Source organism: Excalfactoria chinensis, chromosome 3, assembly GCF_039878825.1.
Source record: "Excalfactoria chinensis isolate bCotChi1 chromosome 3, bCotChi1.hap2, whole genome shotgun sequence".
Taxonomy (NCBI): Eukaryota; Metazoa; Chordata; class Aves; order Galliformes; family Phasianidae; genus Excalfactoria; species Excalfactoria chinensis.
In genome coordinates this window covers 8192942-8210912 of record NC_092827.1, presented here as the reverse complement: position 1 = coordinate 8210912, position 17971 = coordinate 8192942, and the positions used below count along the sequence as shown (strand labels likewise).

Below are 17971 nucleotides of genomic sequence, written 5' to 3'. Positions count from 1 at the left end.
TGGGGCACTGAGGGACATGGTTGGTAGGCACGGTGGGGATGGGTTGATGGTTGGACTTGATGACCTTAGAGATCTTTTTCAACCTTAATGATTCTATGATTCTATTCCATGACAAACCATAGGATGATCAAATATGACACATAACTCTCAGAGTTCTCTCAAAGCTCAGTGATACTTTTTGGGGATAATGAGATTTTTATCCTGTAATAAATGGAAGGCGCATGTCAGACAGATAAAGGAAGATCCATGAATGCGAAGGCAATTCTCTTCTCCTATTCTTGATACACACCAGCTCATGGTAAAAGACACGCTTGAGGGTCAGCTGTTAGATTTGTTGTTGATGAAAAAGTCTTGAAGAGTATGAATGAGAACCAACTTCATCACAAGGGTGCAGAGGTCCTGCAGCACTTACTCATGCATTTTAAGGATTTCCCAGTATGTCAGAACAAACCTACGCTCTTGCACTCAGCCCCTAAGTGTCAAATATGGAAGCTGTAAGCAAATGCAATGCTAACCTTTATGATTTGAAGGCTACTCCAATCATTTGAAAACCACATTAATTCTCAGACACCCTAGAGCACCTGAATCATCCATGCATGCCAGCAAGCCTCATGTTACAGTCATCTGAACCAAGAAGCACATCTTAAGCAGTCACTCTCAACTGTGCTTAATTTTAAACTGCACTTACATTGCTTCATAGAAAAAAAATTCAACAATATATGTAAGTGGTGACCAGGTTAAAGACACAAGTGTAAGACACTACAGATTAGGTTCATTTGCAAACATTTAAGCATTTTATGGGAAGAATGTTTTAAGTGGACAATTTACTCAGCCAGTCAGAACACAGTAAGGCCACTTTATTTGGTGCACATACAAAGTTCAGTAACAAGGAAATCCCTTCCTTCACTGTCCTTCCCCATAACACAACTCAGTTCGTCCATCTATTTTATTACACCTCTAAGTCTCTCAATTTTTAACTTCAAGATAAAACTTGCTTGAATTCCATTCTTGTTAGAGCTCTTTCCAATAAACTAACATTTTAAATACCAGTGGCTTCCTTCTTATAAAGACAGATGCAGTGAAGAGACAGTACCTTCTGTAAGTAAGGTATTTAACTCAGTGTATCACTAATCATCACTTTCGTCCTAATCACCTCTATAAGGTGTCAAAAGGACAAACTTTGCCTGCCTACACAATTGTGAAATACTTCAGGTTATAAAGACATACACCAAATCATACAGGAAAAGCTTTCTATCCTGCAAGGGGCAGCTCAGAAACGTACAGAGTTCATGTAAATGAAACAGAGACTGAAAGAAAAAGTGAAAGTAATTCTTAGCAGCTCTGGAAGGGAAATCTAAACTGTGAAGTATTTATTTCATCAGCCTACAGAAAACGCCAAAGAACGTGGGGAGCAAAGATTACTGTGCAGCTAAATCACCCCAAAGCACTATGGGATTTCTTGCACCTTGTTCTGAACTGAGCTTTTGGGCCCTGAACTGTCCTGCAGGATATCCCTTGGTACGTTCAGCTGTCTCCAAAACCAGATCATCTGCAACAGCAGTAGCTGGCACCGGGCTGCAGAGCTCCACGCACTCCTCAAGCAGTTGTCTTCTGTTTCCTTTGGGACCTCAGCAGGACCATAAAGAATAGAAGCAGCTACATGAATAGAAGAAGGGAAACACACAGCCAGCAGTAGGCTTACAGAGACCTTTGAGGAACTGGAAAGCATGCCAGTAATTACCATGAGTTTAATTTTAGAAATAATCCACAGTTTCAGAATTAAGTATGTATACCACAGTATAATATCCTGCAACAAAAGCAACTGCAGGCCTTTTTTTGTTTGTTTGTTTTGAAATGAGCAGCCATAAATCACATTTGAAATCCAGGGGCGCACAGCAGGATCACACAAAAGTCATTTTTGTGGCAATGGTTCCAAGTGCCTCCTCATAGAGCTGCCAAAGCTCCCCAGCTCCAGCCAGAAGGATCGACATGACAAGTTCCTCACTCAAGGAGACATAATCCTTTTTTTGGCATCTGACCAGCCACCATGGAAGAAGATGCAACTCCGCTATGTTAATGAATGGAAAGCAGCCCACGCAGATGTTGGGAGGATTTAAATGGAGCATGTAAAAAATATAAATACATATGAAATACAATGATGTTCTCACACTTGGGAAAAAAAGTGCATAAACTGACACTGCAGTTGACACTCAGGCCTTAAAAGGAAACACACATTTCTATGCCACGCAGGGTCAACAAGCTTCAACTAAACCTGTCAATAACTACTGAATGATCATCACAACCTCCCATCAATTAAACTTCCACCTGCTTGCAGATGCAGGGGACTGAGATTCTTAGCTCTGTGCTCTGCTTAGAGACTGTGTGCTAAGGGAGCAACATCAGCCAAGGAGCAAACAATTACAAGGATGTGTTTCTGCAGAAACACATGTGAAAGCTCCGTTTGATCCTCTCTAACTGTGGGATCATGAATTTGGCTGGGAAGCACCTTAATATACTGGCGAGAGGTGTGAAAACAGGGAATCTCTGAAGGATTCATCCAGGTGCCAGTAACTGCTTATTACAGAGGTTTTTCAGGAATATTTCACATTTTCTCTCTGTAAATATAGATGAAAATATGTAAGATTTTTGCCTGATACAGCTGTAAAACTTACATATGAATTTTTATAACATGCATTCTTCATACACAATTCACAGAGCAAATATATTTGCCTGTTATTCTCAATCACTGTTCCACCTTCAGGGCAAACATGGGTTCATGTACTTCTGAAGAGATCCTATGGACATCCCAAGAAAACCTGAACTGAACAAACAACATTGCTTTTGCCTGTGAGAACAGTGCCTTGAGCCCATGAATAAGAATTCACAGCTAGAAACTGTGATGGGAAAACACATGCTTGTTTCTTCACATGAATGACTGAAAACATTTATCCAGACAGATAAGACACGAAGTCTGGAATGGAAGCACAGTGAATTTTATCTGTGATGACATGATATTGCAGGGGTCTAACACAGTTACAAAGTCCACAGACTCACTTAAATATTTACCTTTAATATCTCAATCAGGTGAGACATATGCAGATATATACACATATGAATGATTCTTTTCACACACCTGTAAAGAAATGGTTCTTGGAAGAGTTAAGACCTATGAAACAAACTGAAAAAAATAAAGAAGGAATTTGTTTCTGTAAAACAGTGGAATTTTAAAAGCATGAACCTGGATTTCCTTGGGTACACAATTAACTAATACTCGCATGCAGATTAGACATTAACCTTTTTAATTAGTTCTCCTGGTACACACCTGCACATACAAAGCCTCTTGTGCTCTTAAGCAGATGAAGACATTTTACTACTTTAGACATATAAAAGTGGTTGACCCCATCTGTACTGCAACCCCTCCTGCAGGCTTTACATTGGGTCTCAAGTTCCCAGAGGGACTTGAGTTCAGTGACTGAAGCAGACTTGCACCGACAGAAAACTATCTTCTTCCAAAGGAAACAAAGGAAAACAAAGGATGTAGCAGAAGAGGAACATGAGACTTGGTGTCACATGGGTTCACAACAATGTCAATGAAACATCTGAATAACAACACAACACTGATGAGACAAATTCAGCCAGAAAAAGACAAAGACAAAAAAAAAAAAAAAAAAAACAATTCAAAAAACAAGATCACCACAAATTGTTTTGTTTGGATAAATAGCTCCGCAGACTCTATCACTTTTGAATACTGTACAAGAAGGAAGTAAACAAATTCAGAAGGCAGCAGAAAATACATGTTCCAATCTGTATCAGGTATTTGTCTATGCTGTACTGTTGCTCAAAGTACAAAAAAAGTATAAGTTTGTGGGCTTCAACGAGTTTATTTTGTCTTAAGATAAAATTTTTCATCTATAAGCAAGTGAAAATTGGTTATGGCAGCATGGAGACAGTTAATATGGGATAAAAGCCTGGAACTGTGTTGCTGTAGTTTCTATGGAAAGGAAAGATTTCTTTTTGAGGCTCAGGGATGTCAAAAGAATGCAACATTTGAGAGAACAGTCTAAGGTTATTTTTGTTTGTTTTCGGTCTCCTGAAGCAGAGAAAGGCGAAGCAATAAGCCTAAGAGTGAGACCATGCAGTTAAGGACGTTTGTAGCAGCCCTGAGTAGACGTTCCATGAAGACTTCAACTGAAACACTTCCAACACCTTCCTTCTCCATCGGCACAAGTCACCGTGTACAAGCACAGATTTTAGCCATTTCCGACCTACTGTGAAGAGCTTCTGTTTCATAAGACTTTAATAGCAAATATAAAAGATTTAAAACTTAAAGGGGCGATGGCATTACATAATTACATATTACTACACATCTATTTATTCTTACTGAGTCTTAAGATCCATCGAGAATAATCAAGAGTTGCTTTCAAAAAGATGGACAGCGCGACAATAATCAAAATCCTCCATTGCACTCATAATGGGAAAACAACAGACCAAGAGCAATGATTTACTGAATTTCTGGTTTTATTGTCCTCATAATCTAGTTACTGAATGTAACAGGGGACATTATTTTGAGTAATGCTGCAGCAATCAATAGAAGCTGCTATCAAGATAGAAATAAGGCCACAACTTATCTACAGTTTGAAAGGAGAAAGCTATTTTTCCTGATTTCCAGAGAGACCACTAAATAAAAATATGATTTCCACTGGTGCTATATATCAGCTCAGGCACTTCTAGCCGTAGCTACTAGGAAGGAGATGTACATTACACACATTTTATATGAATTATTAGCACAAGATTCACATAGAAAAACTGGATTTACATCATAGGTAGGTATGTGAGCTTCCCTTCTGCCTTAGATATCACATGAAGAGAAACAGATTCTTCTTTAAATGGTCAAATCAAGCAAAATAGCACACAACACAATATTTCCATAACCCAGGCCAAGTCGAGCTTCTGCACATTGCAGGGGAGGGATTACTTCCTCTCTTGATTATGCTTTGTGGCCAGGGAGGCAGGAAGAACCATGCTGAAAACGCCTCATTAATAGGGAGAGGACATGGAGAGAAGACTGCAGATTGAGAAATTTCAGTCAGTCACTTCAGTAAGTCACATCTGCCACCCAGATTTAGTGGAGGGAATTACTATCAAGCACAGCTGGATCTTCAACCATCATGTCATTACTCTGCCTCCTCAAACTTAACAAGCCTAAATGTGCCAAACCCCTGTCAGAGGTACTTGTGGAGAGCTGGGAAATTCAACAAAAGTGGCATATTTTGAGCCTAGATCTGACATACGGGCTCCTCTTTGCATGAGGAAGTTTTTATTTTTAATGATTTTTTTTTCCTTCTTTTCTAAAGACAATGGAAGCTGACCCAGTAAACAAAGCAAAACTGTCAGCAAATTTTAAAACATTACTCACAAACAAGTACTCCATAAGCAGCTAAATAATGAAGTGTAGCATCCCAATAATTGAATTTTCTGATATCTAATACAGGACAGAAGACTTCTTTCCTTTGGGGAGTATTTTACTGGTCTGTATATCTTCCATCCAAATTATTATCTTTTTTGTATCTTTGAGGACCCTATTATTCACACATATTTGGGGAAGTCAGCTGATACCTTCAAAGTTTTACATACAAATTACTTTTATCCGCAAGGAGCAATTTTCACTAAAAGTCTAACTATTTAGCATAGTGAAATACAGAGAGCCTCAAATAAACTGGATCTCAATCCGGACAGCACATCTCATTGACAAATCCACAAGAACTTGACCCAGAAAGATTTCATTAAATCCCAGTCAGAGAACAGAAACAACAGACTGCTGTGGTTTAACCCCGCATGCAGCTCAGCACCACGCAGCCATTGGCTCATTCATTTACTGGTGATGTGGTGGAGAGAAAGGGAAAAAATATAAAACTCATGGGTTAAGATACAGGCAGTCTGATAGAAAAGGAAGGCAAAATGACAATTGTTGCTATAAAAGAACATACAAAGCAGGTGATGATCAGTGCAATTGCTGACCACTTGCTGACTGATGCTCAGTTGGTTCCCTCCAGTCAACTCCTCAAGCTGATTACTGGGTCCCCCCGGTAATGCTCAGCATGGAACCACATGAACATTATTTTGGCCAGTTTCAGTAACCTGTCCTGGTCCTGCCCTCCCAGCTCCTGGTGCATGTTCATCTCTTCAGCCTCTCACACTGATCTGTCAAAGAGATGCCCTTGGGTTTGTAGAGCCATCACTCAGCAACAACTAAAACATCACCGTATTATCAACATTATTCTCCTCCTAAATCCAAAACACAGCACCATACCAGACACCAGGAAGGAAAACTGACTAATCCAGCCAAAACCAGATAAAATGACTGCATGAAAGTTGAAGTGCTACTAACCACTAAGAACTCCACCGCTTGTGAAAAGTTAACAGCACCTTACACACATGGTCATCTAAGCACGTACATGGTCAACTGAAAATAAGATTGAGCCTACAACTGAGCCATGAACCTTCCTGCTACTGATGGAGCAGGTACCTAGAAAAGTTGGAAGAAAACATTTTGTCATCAGGAGTTTTGTTTTTTGGTCACCGATCTTGTTTTATTTCAACAATAAACTTAGAAAATGTAACAGTATACAACACCCATCCCATAGAAGCATGCAAATAAAAAACGTTCTGCTGCATTGATATCCCACTGAAATAGAAAGCTGTGCTCTTATTTCTTTATCTCAGAAACCCTGAATCGTAGGAGCTGAAAGAAACCTCTGGAGATCATTAAGTCCAACTCCTCCTTCCAAAGCAGGGTGACTATAGCAGGTCCATAGGAAAGCACATTAACTTGTCCCACATAAACTCTTCCATCTAGACTGTTATACTACACAGACTTTGAACTCTTGGAGTGCAATCTGTTGTCATTGATTGCTTTTGTACTGTGTATACCAGCTACTGGAGAGTGAGAAACTCCTTCAACTCCATCAATTTCTTCTTCAGGCAAAAGAAATTCAAATTAAAGTAACATACAAATTCACCATGTCAAAAAACTCAAAATTCAGGGTCAAATATAGACTGCTGGCAGCTTCATCTGGAGCTGCAGAATAAACAAAAGCAGAAGCTGCAAGGAAGGGGCACCGCATTCCCAGCGAATCACTACCACCTGGTGTGACCAGTGGGGTACCAGCTCCTTCCAGAAAAGCATGAGGATGGAGTGTGTGAAACCACAGGGGCTGTGTGTGCTGGGGACTGACACCATAATTTAACATCAGAAAGTTCTGCAGCACGTTCAACTGAAGGAACTCCCTCCCACCTTCCTCCTGCCATTCCCACCCCCCTACCACAGCTCACCAGCCTGACTTACACTGGCAGAGCCCTACGGGGCCATGCTGTGAACCCAGACAGAGAACTGCTCCAGCTCCAAAAAAGACCCTAGAAGTAACTGTATGTATTTATTTAATTCACAGCACGACCTCTTAAACTATTGTTTTGGCATAACCAAGGGGTGGAGTGGCACAGTGCGGTGGGAACAGGAATACCTCATGCCACTATTGTTGACAAACATTTGGATTGTGCAAGTATGGCCTTACAAAGTATTTTAAGTGCTTTACGCAGTAAACTATTGGATTTCCCTGTGGGTTTCAACATACGCTCTATGGTTTTTAACTACTATACTGCTTCAGGCTTGGGATCATAAAGCAGATGTTCCTAAGGCAAGAGCACAATGGATACTCAGGCTTGCCCTCCAGTGCCCTGACAAAGTGCTCAAATCCAAATGGATGTTCAGTTACATCCTAACTTCTAATACAAAAAGGAAGCATGGAAACTCACCAGGAGGGTGTTTCTTACCTGACATTGATCATATGAGATCATTAGACAGACAAATGGAATACAGGAAAAGAGTTTCAGGAACACCAGCTGGCTTTCCCAGAACCAGCCTGAGGAGCAGCACAGCAGCCAAGTAACACACTCAGAGCACCACATGGTTGCCTCAAGCCCTCTGCTATAGTCATTATAACAGCATAGAGTTCACCTTCCCTCCACAGAAAGGGCAGTGAACTCATTGCAGTTCCCTTGGTTAACTCACTGTCATAAACGTCAGGCACACTGTCTACAGGGAATGCTCTGCTCAGCTAAACCTTGTCCTGAAGATCACTGTAATTTCACATACTGCCAATACCAGAGAACAGATCAATGCTGCTGTTCAGCTACTACATACTTTCTTTCTTTACTTTCTTTCTTTACTTTCTTTACTTTACTTTCTTTACTTTACTTTACTTTCTTATGAAGATATATAAAGTAAAGGCACTATCTGTACATACAGTAAAGAGATCCTGCTCAGCCTTTTGGATATAAACACCTACTCCTGGGACAGAATTCTAGATGCGAAATGAAGATATTTTGGGCTCCTGTTGACCAGCCATGTGATTTATGTATGAGCTGGACACCACTCTGGGGTGCCTGACTTTCCACACACCATGTCACGGCAGCCAAGACTCAACACAAGATTATGAAGTCGATCACCTTCATTTTTGTGCCCCCAAATTGCCCTTTCCTTTCCATTTCATTCCTTCAGCTGAGATCCTGTCAACAGCAGCACTGCTCTGCTTGGAAAGGTATGGGGAGGATGGACACAGGTAAGAATGAGTGCCTTGTACCTCTAACGAGCAGAGGTAAGTGAAGATTAAGGAAAAAACATAGTGTTAGCAGGATGGAAGACATACATCCACACAGAAAACAGCAGGTGAAGACATATACATGAGAAAAACAACCTGTTAAACTCAGCTTGAGATAATAAAAACTAAGTTACCCTACAATGCAGCTATTTTCAATATTAACCGGAATGAAGTAACGCTATGACTTTCATCTAAAATTTCTCGCTGCAACTACAAGTATTACTTAATTCAAGCCATTAACATCCAAAGTGAAAAGATTCCCTTTTTTTTTTACATAATAAAGAGTTGAAGTATTTAATTGTTTTATTTTCTTTAATGTCCTTTGGGTGCTTAGTGCTGAACAAACAGAAGATGATATATGTCCTAGCCCAAGGATTTCATGAAATGGAAAAAGCGGAGCTGCTCAGAGTTAAACATTCTAAGAGAGGAAGCATTTGTTGTCTCCCTCTATCCAGTTGTGCTTTTATTGTTAATTTATCTACTCGTTGTTAGCTGATCATTACTGAACACTAACTTAGAGACTCTGGTGATAGATTAGATAAATTTTCCAAATGGGAACAAAGATTTGTTTGGTACACAATTTGCGGGGATAGCTGAAGCATCTATTGAAAAGCAACCCAGTGGCGAGGCTGGGAACAAAAGCTCCAGCATTCCAGTCCTTCCATTTGCTGCTCTAACTGGGTCTCCATTATTTCATTCTCCATAACACAAGTTGAAGGCATTTTTATGACCCTCAACAACCAACAGAACCAATTAATCACTGTCATACGAATGGTCTTACAAAACTATTTTTCTAGCGTGTGGGTGAGATGCACAAGAGAAGAAACTGCCTACATATGCATTCAGGTAGCATGAAGCCTGCTTGCATTTGATACTGCTGACTACTACAGCAAAAAGCTTTCCAAAAACACTGTATTTTTTTCTAATCTTTAAAACAGCTCCCTCTTCTGGCATACCTCTTCCAACAAAACCTCATTTCAGAGTTAAGGCACTTAATATGCAATATGGCTGTGAAGGCAAGAAGCAGACAGCTTAAACTACCATTCTTGCACAACTGACTAATTCTAATCAAGTATTTATCTATGATTATCCATATAATTATGTCTGCTACCATTTATACTCCTAAAAATATAATAGATAAATCAACTGAGATCCAAATCCAGACTGGGACAAAAAGCCTGAATGACCAGCCCTTGAGCTTTATTCACAGAACCACTGAGATTGGCAGTGACCTCTTGAGACCACCCAGTTCATCCTCCCATTCACACAACGTTAGCTAAACCAGTTGTCCAGCTATGTGCCCAGCTGGGTTTTGACCACCCCCACAGCATCTGAGCAACCTCATCCCTCAGTAGGTAGAAACAGTCCTGATAGTGCCCATCCCCGGCTCCCAATCACACAAAAATTCCTAGGAAATGATGTTTCTTATCATAAACATTCATGTTCCATCATCTTGACTAGTTGTGTTATATTAAGCTAATCCTCTTTAAGAACCAGGTCTCACAGAACCATACTGAATCTTAATAAATAAATAATTCAATTTCCCTTTCATAGCCAGCTTGTTAGTGCTAAAACCACAGAAGAAAATGGTAGCATTCAGTCCTAAATAAATACATAAATAAATCTCACTGCTTAATGCAGAGAGAACAGGTACTTGATTTTGTTCATAGAAATATTGCTGGAGCTAGCTTCTTCAGTGACTATGTATACAGCACTAGAACAGGTGCCAGAACCTAAAGGTGCCCTCAGCCAAGAGGCAGAGTCATCTTCCCTTTTCACCTGTCTTTATTTCTCATTGCCAGCAGCATTCTCCTGTTGTCCAGCTGTATTTTCAAGACAAAGTGAATGCTACTGTGTGCTGGGGTATACTGACTGCTGACATAAGTAATACCTGCTCCTTGAGAGGATGAAAGAACTTCCCTAGGGTGACTGAGTGATCTCGACTCCAAAACCTGATTTCACTTGACTAGCAGTTCAGTTCTGTCACTGGTTTAAGCACACATTAAGTACCAAAGTTCACGTGCTAGATTCTGAATTACAGTCTGCCCAAGGCTGCATACCCTGCATCCTAATCAGCTAATACTGGGAGTCCTTACTACATCTCACGTCGTTCTTGCTGGGAAATGGTTACCACACCAACAAATCAATTTAAACCCATGGATTTTGTTCAAATTAAAGCATACACTAAAATCCAATGGATTTACACATTTTATGTAGTTTCTAGAGTCATGAACTAATCTTCACTGATAAGCAAAGCCGCGGTCTTGGTGGTAGCAGTAGATCCTTCAGTAGACCACTGAAAAACTATTCACTACAGCAATTGCTCAGCAGAGGGAATGATTAACAACCCTATGAAAGCAGTTCTAGTGGAAGCAAAAGAACCCACACCAATCAACTGAAATGTAAAAACCCTCCACAAAATACAAAGAAATTAAGTCTCAGAGCTATGCAATCAGATCTAATGCAAATTACTACTACATGGCGGCATTTAATAAACTTAGCAAATGTTGAAAGATGATGTTTAAACACTAAAATGAGGAGAGGTGAAGACAAAGCCAGATAAAGTACTGAGAGCTTTTCAGAGTCCTTGCAGCACAGTCAAAAATAGAACTTCAAAGACTGTAAAAGGAAGCTTCACTTCAAGGCAGAACCCATTAGAGACTTGTCATAATCCACAAAGATTGTTTGTACCATTTTCACTACTGAAAAAGTAGTCTTCAAGTGACAATGGTGACGGGGGAGTCAGTCATGCAGCTACTCTATAGAGAAGATCAAAATCCAACCATCTGTTGTGGGGAAATACAAAAACAACACTTGACTTGGAGGATTAGCTCATAAGATTAAATCCTTATACTATAAAGTAAGCATCTGTTTAAAGCCTCTATTTAAAGCCTGTAAGGACTTAAACACCACAAAGTCACTGCTTGTGTTGGTGAAACAATGATGATCCAATAACCCAGCAGCAATGAGACTGCAAGAAAGTAGATCAGGAAACTTGGCAAGCAGAGGGAATAGCCTGTGTGCATGCCAAATAAATTTTGAGGTTTTTGTATATTAATGAACAAAATTTTCACAGTATTCTCCACCAGAAAAAAAACAAATGTTATTTACATTATACATTATCAACCATAAAGTAAGCTTTTCGAGTACAGGCCTGCAAATAACAAAGTTGCCTAGATTATAGCAATGGTCATAAAAATGATGAAGTCTGGAAAGATGGTATTACAATGCACTCCAGCAACGAAATGCAAGAAGAACTTTGAGAAGGCTGGTCTAACAGCACAGTGGTTTTAAAATGTGCACTGTATTTATTTACAAGGTCCAATGTTTCATAAATACACAGATGTAAATAGACACTTAAAACAGTAAAAAAAAAAAAAATATTCCATTACACTCTGTGGATCCTGGCTTCCAAAAACACAAGCAATGTTAAATACTACTGCAGTAGATTTTATACCTCATTGCTAATTTTACACTCAACAAACATTGCAAAAGGAAAAAACAGACCTTTATGACACAAGAGGGGAAAAAAAAGTAATTCCTGTCTTTCCCCATAACGCCTACATTTCCAGAAAACCAGGGACCTGATCCTTCAACTGTATACGTTTAACTTTACTCTCAGGGGAAAATTTAATTATTTTAATAGAAAAAAAAATAAATTATATTAAGAACAGTAAACAAGTACACATGTATTCTGGACTGAGGACAAGAGAACAAGTTGGGCCTTTTGCACAGTAATTGCTTCAATAAACAGATTTCACTTACACGAGGAAAAAGGTTACAAAACAACCAAGTGTACAATAAACATTTCAACGTGTCGATTCATTGAAGTATACACAGGCCACCATATATAAAAGCCCTGCTCTGCTGTGGCATGAGACTGAACTCCACTGATCACGGTGCATTTTAACTGCTTCAAGCACAGTTAAAATCAATCCAAACTCTGTAAGAAATTTTCCATTGATTTTGGAGTACGAAGGCATGGAGTCGGCTCCCATGAGCTCCTCCACACCAGGGAGAAATCCAACTAACAAGAAGAAAATAAGCACATAAGAGTTACTCTCAAGTGTCTTGTGATAAGATTCTGTCAGAAGTTGAGGATTTCATCATTCCTCTCTTCCTCCCCCTCCATGTCCTGTTTTGATATGGAAATGAGTTTCATTTAAACTGGAAGGGCATGCACCAAATAAGTTGAACACGCAAAACAATGCACCACATACAGTAGGACTAAGCATGGTCAACCACTGAAAACCTGGCTGCATATACTTTGCTTTTTGAGTGAGAGTTGCCATTGGCTGGGTGTTCCTTTCACTGACCTGTACCAGTTGTCCCTTTTGTTCTTCATTACTTTGTTCCATAAGGAATCTGAATTAGGGATACATGCCTAATACATCCCTAGATATCCAGACTCCTAAAGGGTTCTGCATTTCATACTTCAAAAACCATGAGGAGAATGCTATCTACTCCTGTCTAGGTATATGAATATGTTGCCAGATGGCCCAAGTGTCCAGATCTCCCCTTGAACTGTGCTTTTTGTGTAGGCAGATAAATGTCCTTGAAGGCCAAAACCAAAGTATAGAGCAAACAAAAAAAACCACCAAACATCTAATTTACAAGAAGCAAAATGGCAGTAGGCAATGCTACCTCCTAGCCAGTGCTAGCTCCTAGCCAGTCCCACAACAACTGCAGAAGAGAACTTGAATGACTGGATTGACCGCCAAATTTGGGTGCCCAAAACAAAGATAACATCACTGTGGTTTTGCCCTCACTACAGTGCCAAGGTCAACGGAGTTTTTGGTTTTTTTCTTCCAATGAAGAGCTGTGGCACTGCAGCCATAAGTGTGTTGGCAATTATCTCACGGTAATACACATAAGAGCAGAGTATAAACCAAGTCATTCAAGGCAAATGCCTTAAAATAGCCATTTCTCTTGACCTAGTTTCTGAATTAAATATCAACTAGCAATAGCATATTACTAGATGAACTGCACATTTATAGATGAGGTCCATCAGATACGACATGGCTTCTTCCCTAAAGACAGCCAGTATATAACACACTTCTTTTTCAGGACAGCAAAGACACAGAGGGGGAAAAAAACAACCCAAAATATTCTATTCAGAAGAACTGAAAAGTACTTAGTATTTACACGATAAAGGAAAAGAAGAGGGCAACTTCGTTCCCGTTGATACTGTGAAAAAATGTAAGGTTTTCCTTAAAACTGTCCTATAATGTATCACTGCCAGCTTCCATTTTTCTGATCAGGAAGAGGAATCACAAACATACAATACAGAGTCTGCCCTACAAACTCGTACAGTATCCTAGGAAACAATGAAAGTAGGACCTTCAACAAACTGCAGCTAGGGAAACAGCAGGAAAGAAGATGCTGAAGTATTATCAGCACTCATTAGTTAAAGAAGAGAAGCACCATTCAAAACAAAATTGGTATCTTGGCCATAACATTCAACATAGAACCTCTTTTGTATTAACAAACAAGTTAGAAATCAATGGAAATGTTCTGCCTGCTTTGATGGTTTTTTAGAGTTTCCACCCTCACTGATGTTCAGGCAACAAGATATTCTCTGGGAACAGAAACAAACTCTTCCCTGACTTATTTATGGCCACAAATTGTACCAGAGGAGGTTTAGATTAGACATAAGAAGAAACTTCTTCTCTCATAGAGTGGTCAGGCACTGGAATGGCTGCCCAGGGAGGTGGTGGAGTCGCCATCCCTTGCAGTGTTCAAAAGGCATCCGGATGAGGAGCTATGAAATGTGGTTTAGTGGCTTGCAGTAGCAATGGTAATGGGAGGACAGTTAGACTAGATGGTCTTGTAGGTCCTTTCCAACCTTGTGATTCTATGATTGTATTCCAAAATGCAGGTGGCAGGCATGGATATGGAAGCGAAGAACACTTTTACAGGCAATCACAAGTCATTAATATAAATTTCCCCTTAAAAATACAGTAAAGAAAGTACACAGTTATAACAGAAAGCTTTTTAATTCCAGCAAAATAAGCTTTATAATGAAAACAAAAACAAAAGCTCTAGTTGCTTTTTGCTTACTATAATACAATCGTTAAAAAAGAGGAGCACCATAAATAAAACAATAACCATAACAGCATCACTCATCTTTTAGGTTCTGCTTGTAAAGAATTCTTTGCCTTTCTGCTGTTTGTGTTAGCAAAAAGGAACCCCTTCCCTTAACAGGACATCACACATGGCATTTCACTGAGACCAAGGGACTTGGAGGAAAAGCTGAGGAGCTAGGTACTCTAATGGCTGGCTAGGCTACCAGAAAACACCCTCATCATCAATTATTTCTAATCTAGCCACTTTGCAGCCTGGCAGCTCTTGCTGCTGCATTTTATTTTTAATAGTTCTCTCAGCGAAAGAACTCCCAGTGTTACCAACACAGTTCTGAAATTAGAGCAAACACATCAGTGAGCTGCTCACAAAAGCTTGCAGATCACTACAGATCGCTTTGAATATTCTTCTGATGTTTATCTCTGATCATCTATCTAGTTAATACGAAATGCTACATCCCCATAGAAGTATTCTGCAGGAAGCAAGACTCAGCCTTGCTACTCCATTTTCTTATAGACAAGCTTTCTATGATAAACATAGAGTCTATAAGGTCTGCATGTCCTGGTGCACTTCAAGCAAAATAATGTGAAAACAGACCAAGGCTCCAGAACCCAAAGGGAAAAGAAACAGATCTGTTCATTTAAGGATTTTTTGAAATGCCTTAGCTGTATGAAATGAACAATGAAAAAGCATCAACTCACACTTCACAGGATCATGGAATGGCCGGGGCTGGAAGAGACATCAAGTATCACAAATGCTCCACCCCCACAGGCAGGCAGTGCCACCAACTTCCCCATCTATAATACTAAACCAGGCTGCCCAGGGCCCCATCCAGCCTGGCCTTGAACATTTTCAGGGATGGGGCATCCACAACCTCTCTGGGCAGCTGTTCCAGCACCTCACCACTATCATTGTAAAGAACTCCAGAAGAGGTTCAGATTAGACATAAGAAAGAACTTTTTCCTCCCAGAGAGTGGTCAGGCACTGGAATGGCTGCCCAGGGAGGTGGTGGAGTCGCCGTCCCTGGCAGTGTTCAAGAGGCATCTGGATGAGGAGCTACGAGATATGATTTAGTAGCTTGTGGTAGCAATGGTAATGGGAGGACAGTTGGACTAGAAGATCTTGTAGGTCCTTTCCAACCTTGTGATTCTATGAACTTCCCCGATATCCAACCCAAATCTTCCCTCCTTCAACTAAAAACCAATTCTCCTTGTCATGCTGTTATCTACCCTTTCAAAGAGTTGGCTCCCCTCCTGTTTATAGACTTCCTTTAGGTACTGAAAGGCTGCAATTAGGTCACCCCGCTGCCTTCTCTTTTTGAGGCTGAAAAAACCCATTTCCCCCAGCCTGTCTTCATAACTTAAACCTCTGGAAAACAGTTTCACAATTTGGATCCAAACAGTCTGTTATACAGAAAAAAAAGTTACTCTGCACTGCATCTGGCTTAAAAAGCTGTTCCCATGAAGCAGCAATGACAAACTCATTGGAGCCTTATTTCTTCCTTTCACTTGCAGGAAGAATTTAAACGTCACCACGATTGTGGGAAAAGTTATGCTCCTAGTAAACTCCAGCAGGCAAAGACATAAAATCATTGTGCCTGAAGAAAGTAACAAAACATTCCGTGGTGCTTCCAAAACCTTGTAAAAACTGAAAAATGGGATCCGGTCACCATCTCACCATGAAGCAAAGAGCAGCCTACACACTGACTGGCCTATAAACAGCAGAGTACATTCAAACAGCTTGCACAAGGCTGACATCGCAACATCACTTTCACAAACAATAAATAAATAGAGTGCAATTAATATTATGCTGTCAGCAAACAACCACCACAGTATAAATAACTGAGACATTCTGATTTCTCAGTTTCATCTTAAACAGGAATATAGAAAACTTCTTGCTGAGATTACAGATAACAGTACGAATTCAAACCCAACAAAGAAATTTCACCATTGCTATACCACTGATTTTTAGCCACAGGTGTGCCAGACTTATGTAGGAACATTTCTGACACTGAAATTGAGTGTTCCTGTTCCAATTCATCACCTTTCCAAACTTAAAATGAACAAAAAGACACTTACCAGGAATAATCATAAACAAGAGCCTGGGAAGATTTTTACTTTCATCATTTGAGAGGTCTTTCCAGGGACCACACTTTAAAACATGGGTAGCAGCTCCACAACAGTAGATAAATTCTTCATGTAATGGGACTGGCTCTTCTGATACCGACCTCATGCTGGCTGTTAGAAAGAACACGACACTGTTATAACAAATTGGCAAATACTTACATATCTGGCTCTTTGCTACTGTATCTTCCCGTAGAATAATTGGGGAAAAAACAAGAAACCATGCTCCCAAAGAGTATATCATGAGGAAATGGATGATGACATCCAGTCTACTTTAAAGGCAAATAACTTTACATTTCTTATTCACACAATCCAGTGAAAAGATTCATCCAAAACACATTTGAAGATTAAAAAAAAAATAAAAATAAAACAAAGAAGCTTGAAAACTTTTTGTAACCCTCACTTGAAATTAACAGAAGTAGCATCACTTTTAAAGTTGCTTAGAAAAATGATTTCCAAGTTCAGCAGCCACTATTCAGTGTATAGTTTATATGGCAGCAACCCATCAGCACGTGGAATTAGGATAAAGAATTTGAATGACAATATGATTAAATAAGATGCTACAACGAATAGCATTACAATAAAACTGTATATTTTTGTGTAACAGCATAATCTTCCAGTTTCCAGCTAAGGATAAAATTGGTACGTTCAATTTGTTTTGCTTAGTGAAAAAAAAGAAGTAATTCATTGCCAAATATAGGGATACACATTCTGTTTACTATCAGTTTGTCAAGTCTTAGGTATCTAAACTGAACGCTCTAGGAAGCGTCAAAATGTTTACTGGACTACCATACAGAAACATTACACTCTCAGAAACACTCAAAGCACGGATATCTGTACTGATGGAACTTCAGATCAGCTGCAAGGAAAAGGAAATCTAAAGCCAAAAGACTCCACAGCTCTGGTGGGGTACAAGGCAGTACATTCAGGCAGGATACGGGGAAATGGTTTTAAGTTGAAGGAGGGAAGATTTAGGTTGGATACTGGGGGAAGTTCTTTACTACGAGGGTGGTGAGGTGCTGGAACAGGATGCTCAGAGAAAGCAAATTCCTATTAGAGAATACAGAGACCTAATTTACAGCATGTGGACTGACTACTGAACAGCCATAG

General features: G+C 39.8%; 1 protein-coding gene across 1 annotated transcript in view; it reads right to left on the bottom strand.

Annotated features, from left to right (window-relative positions):
- The window catches only part of LDAH (lipid droplet associated hydrolase), a 101023-nt gene that overhangs the window by 75335 nt on the left and 7717 nt on the right, over positions 1-17971 (bottom strand). The window contains exon 2 of the mRNA XM_072332916.1: positions 16817-16975. Coding sequence (XP_072189017.1) covers positions 16817-16975 — 159 coding nt within the window. The remainder of the gene's footprint in view (positions 1-16816; positions 16976-17971) is intronic.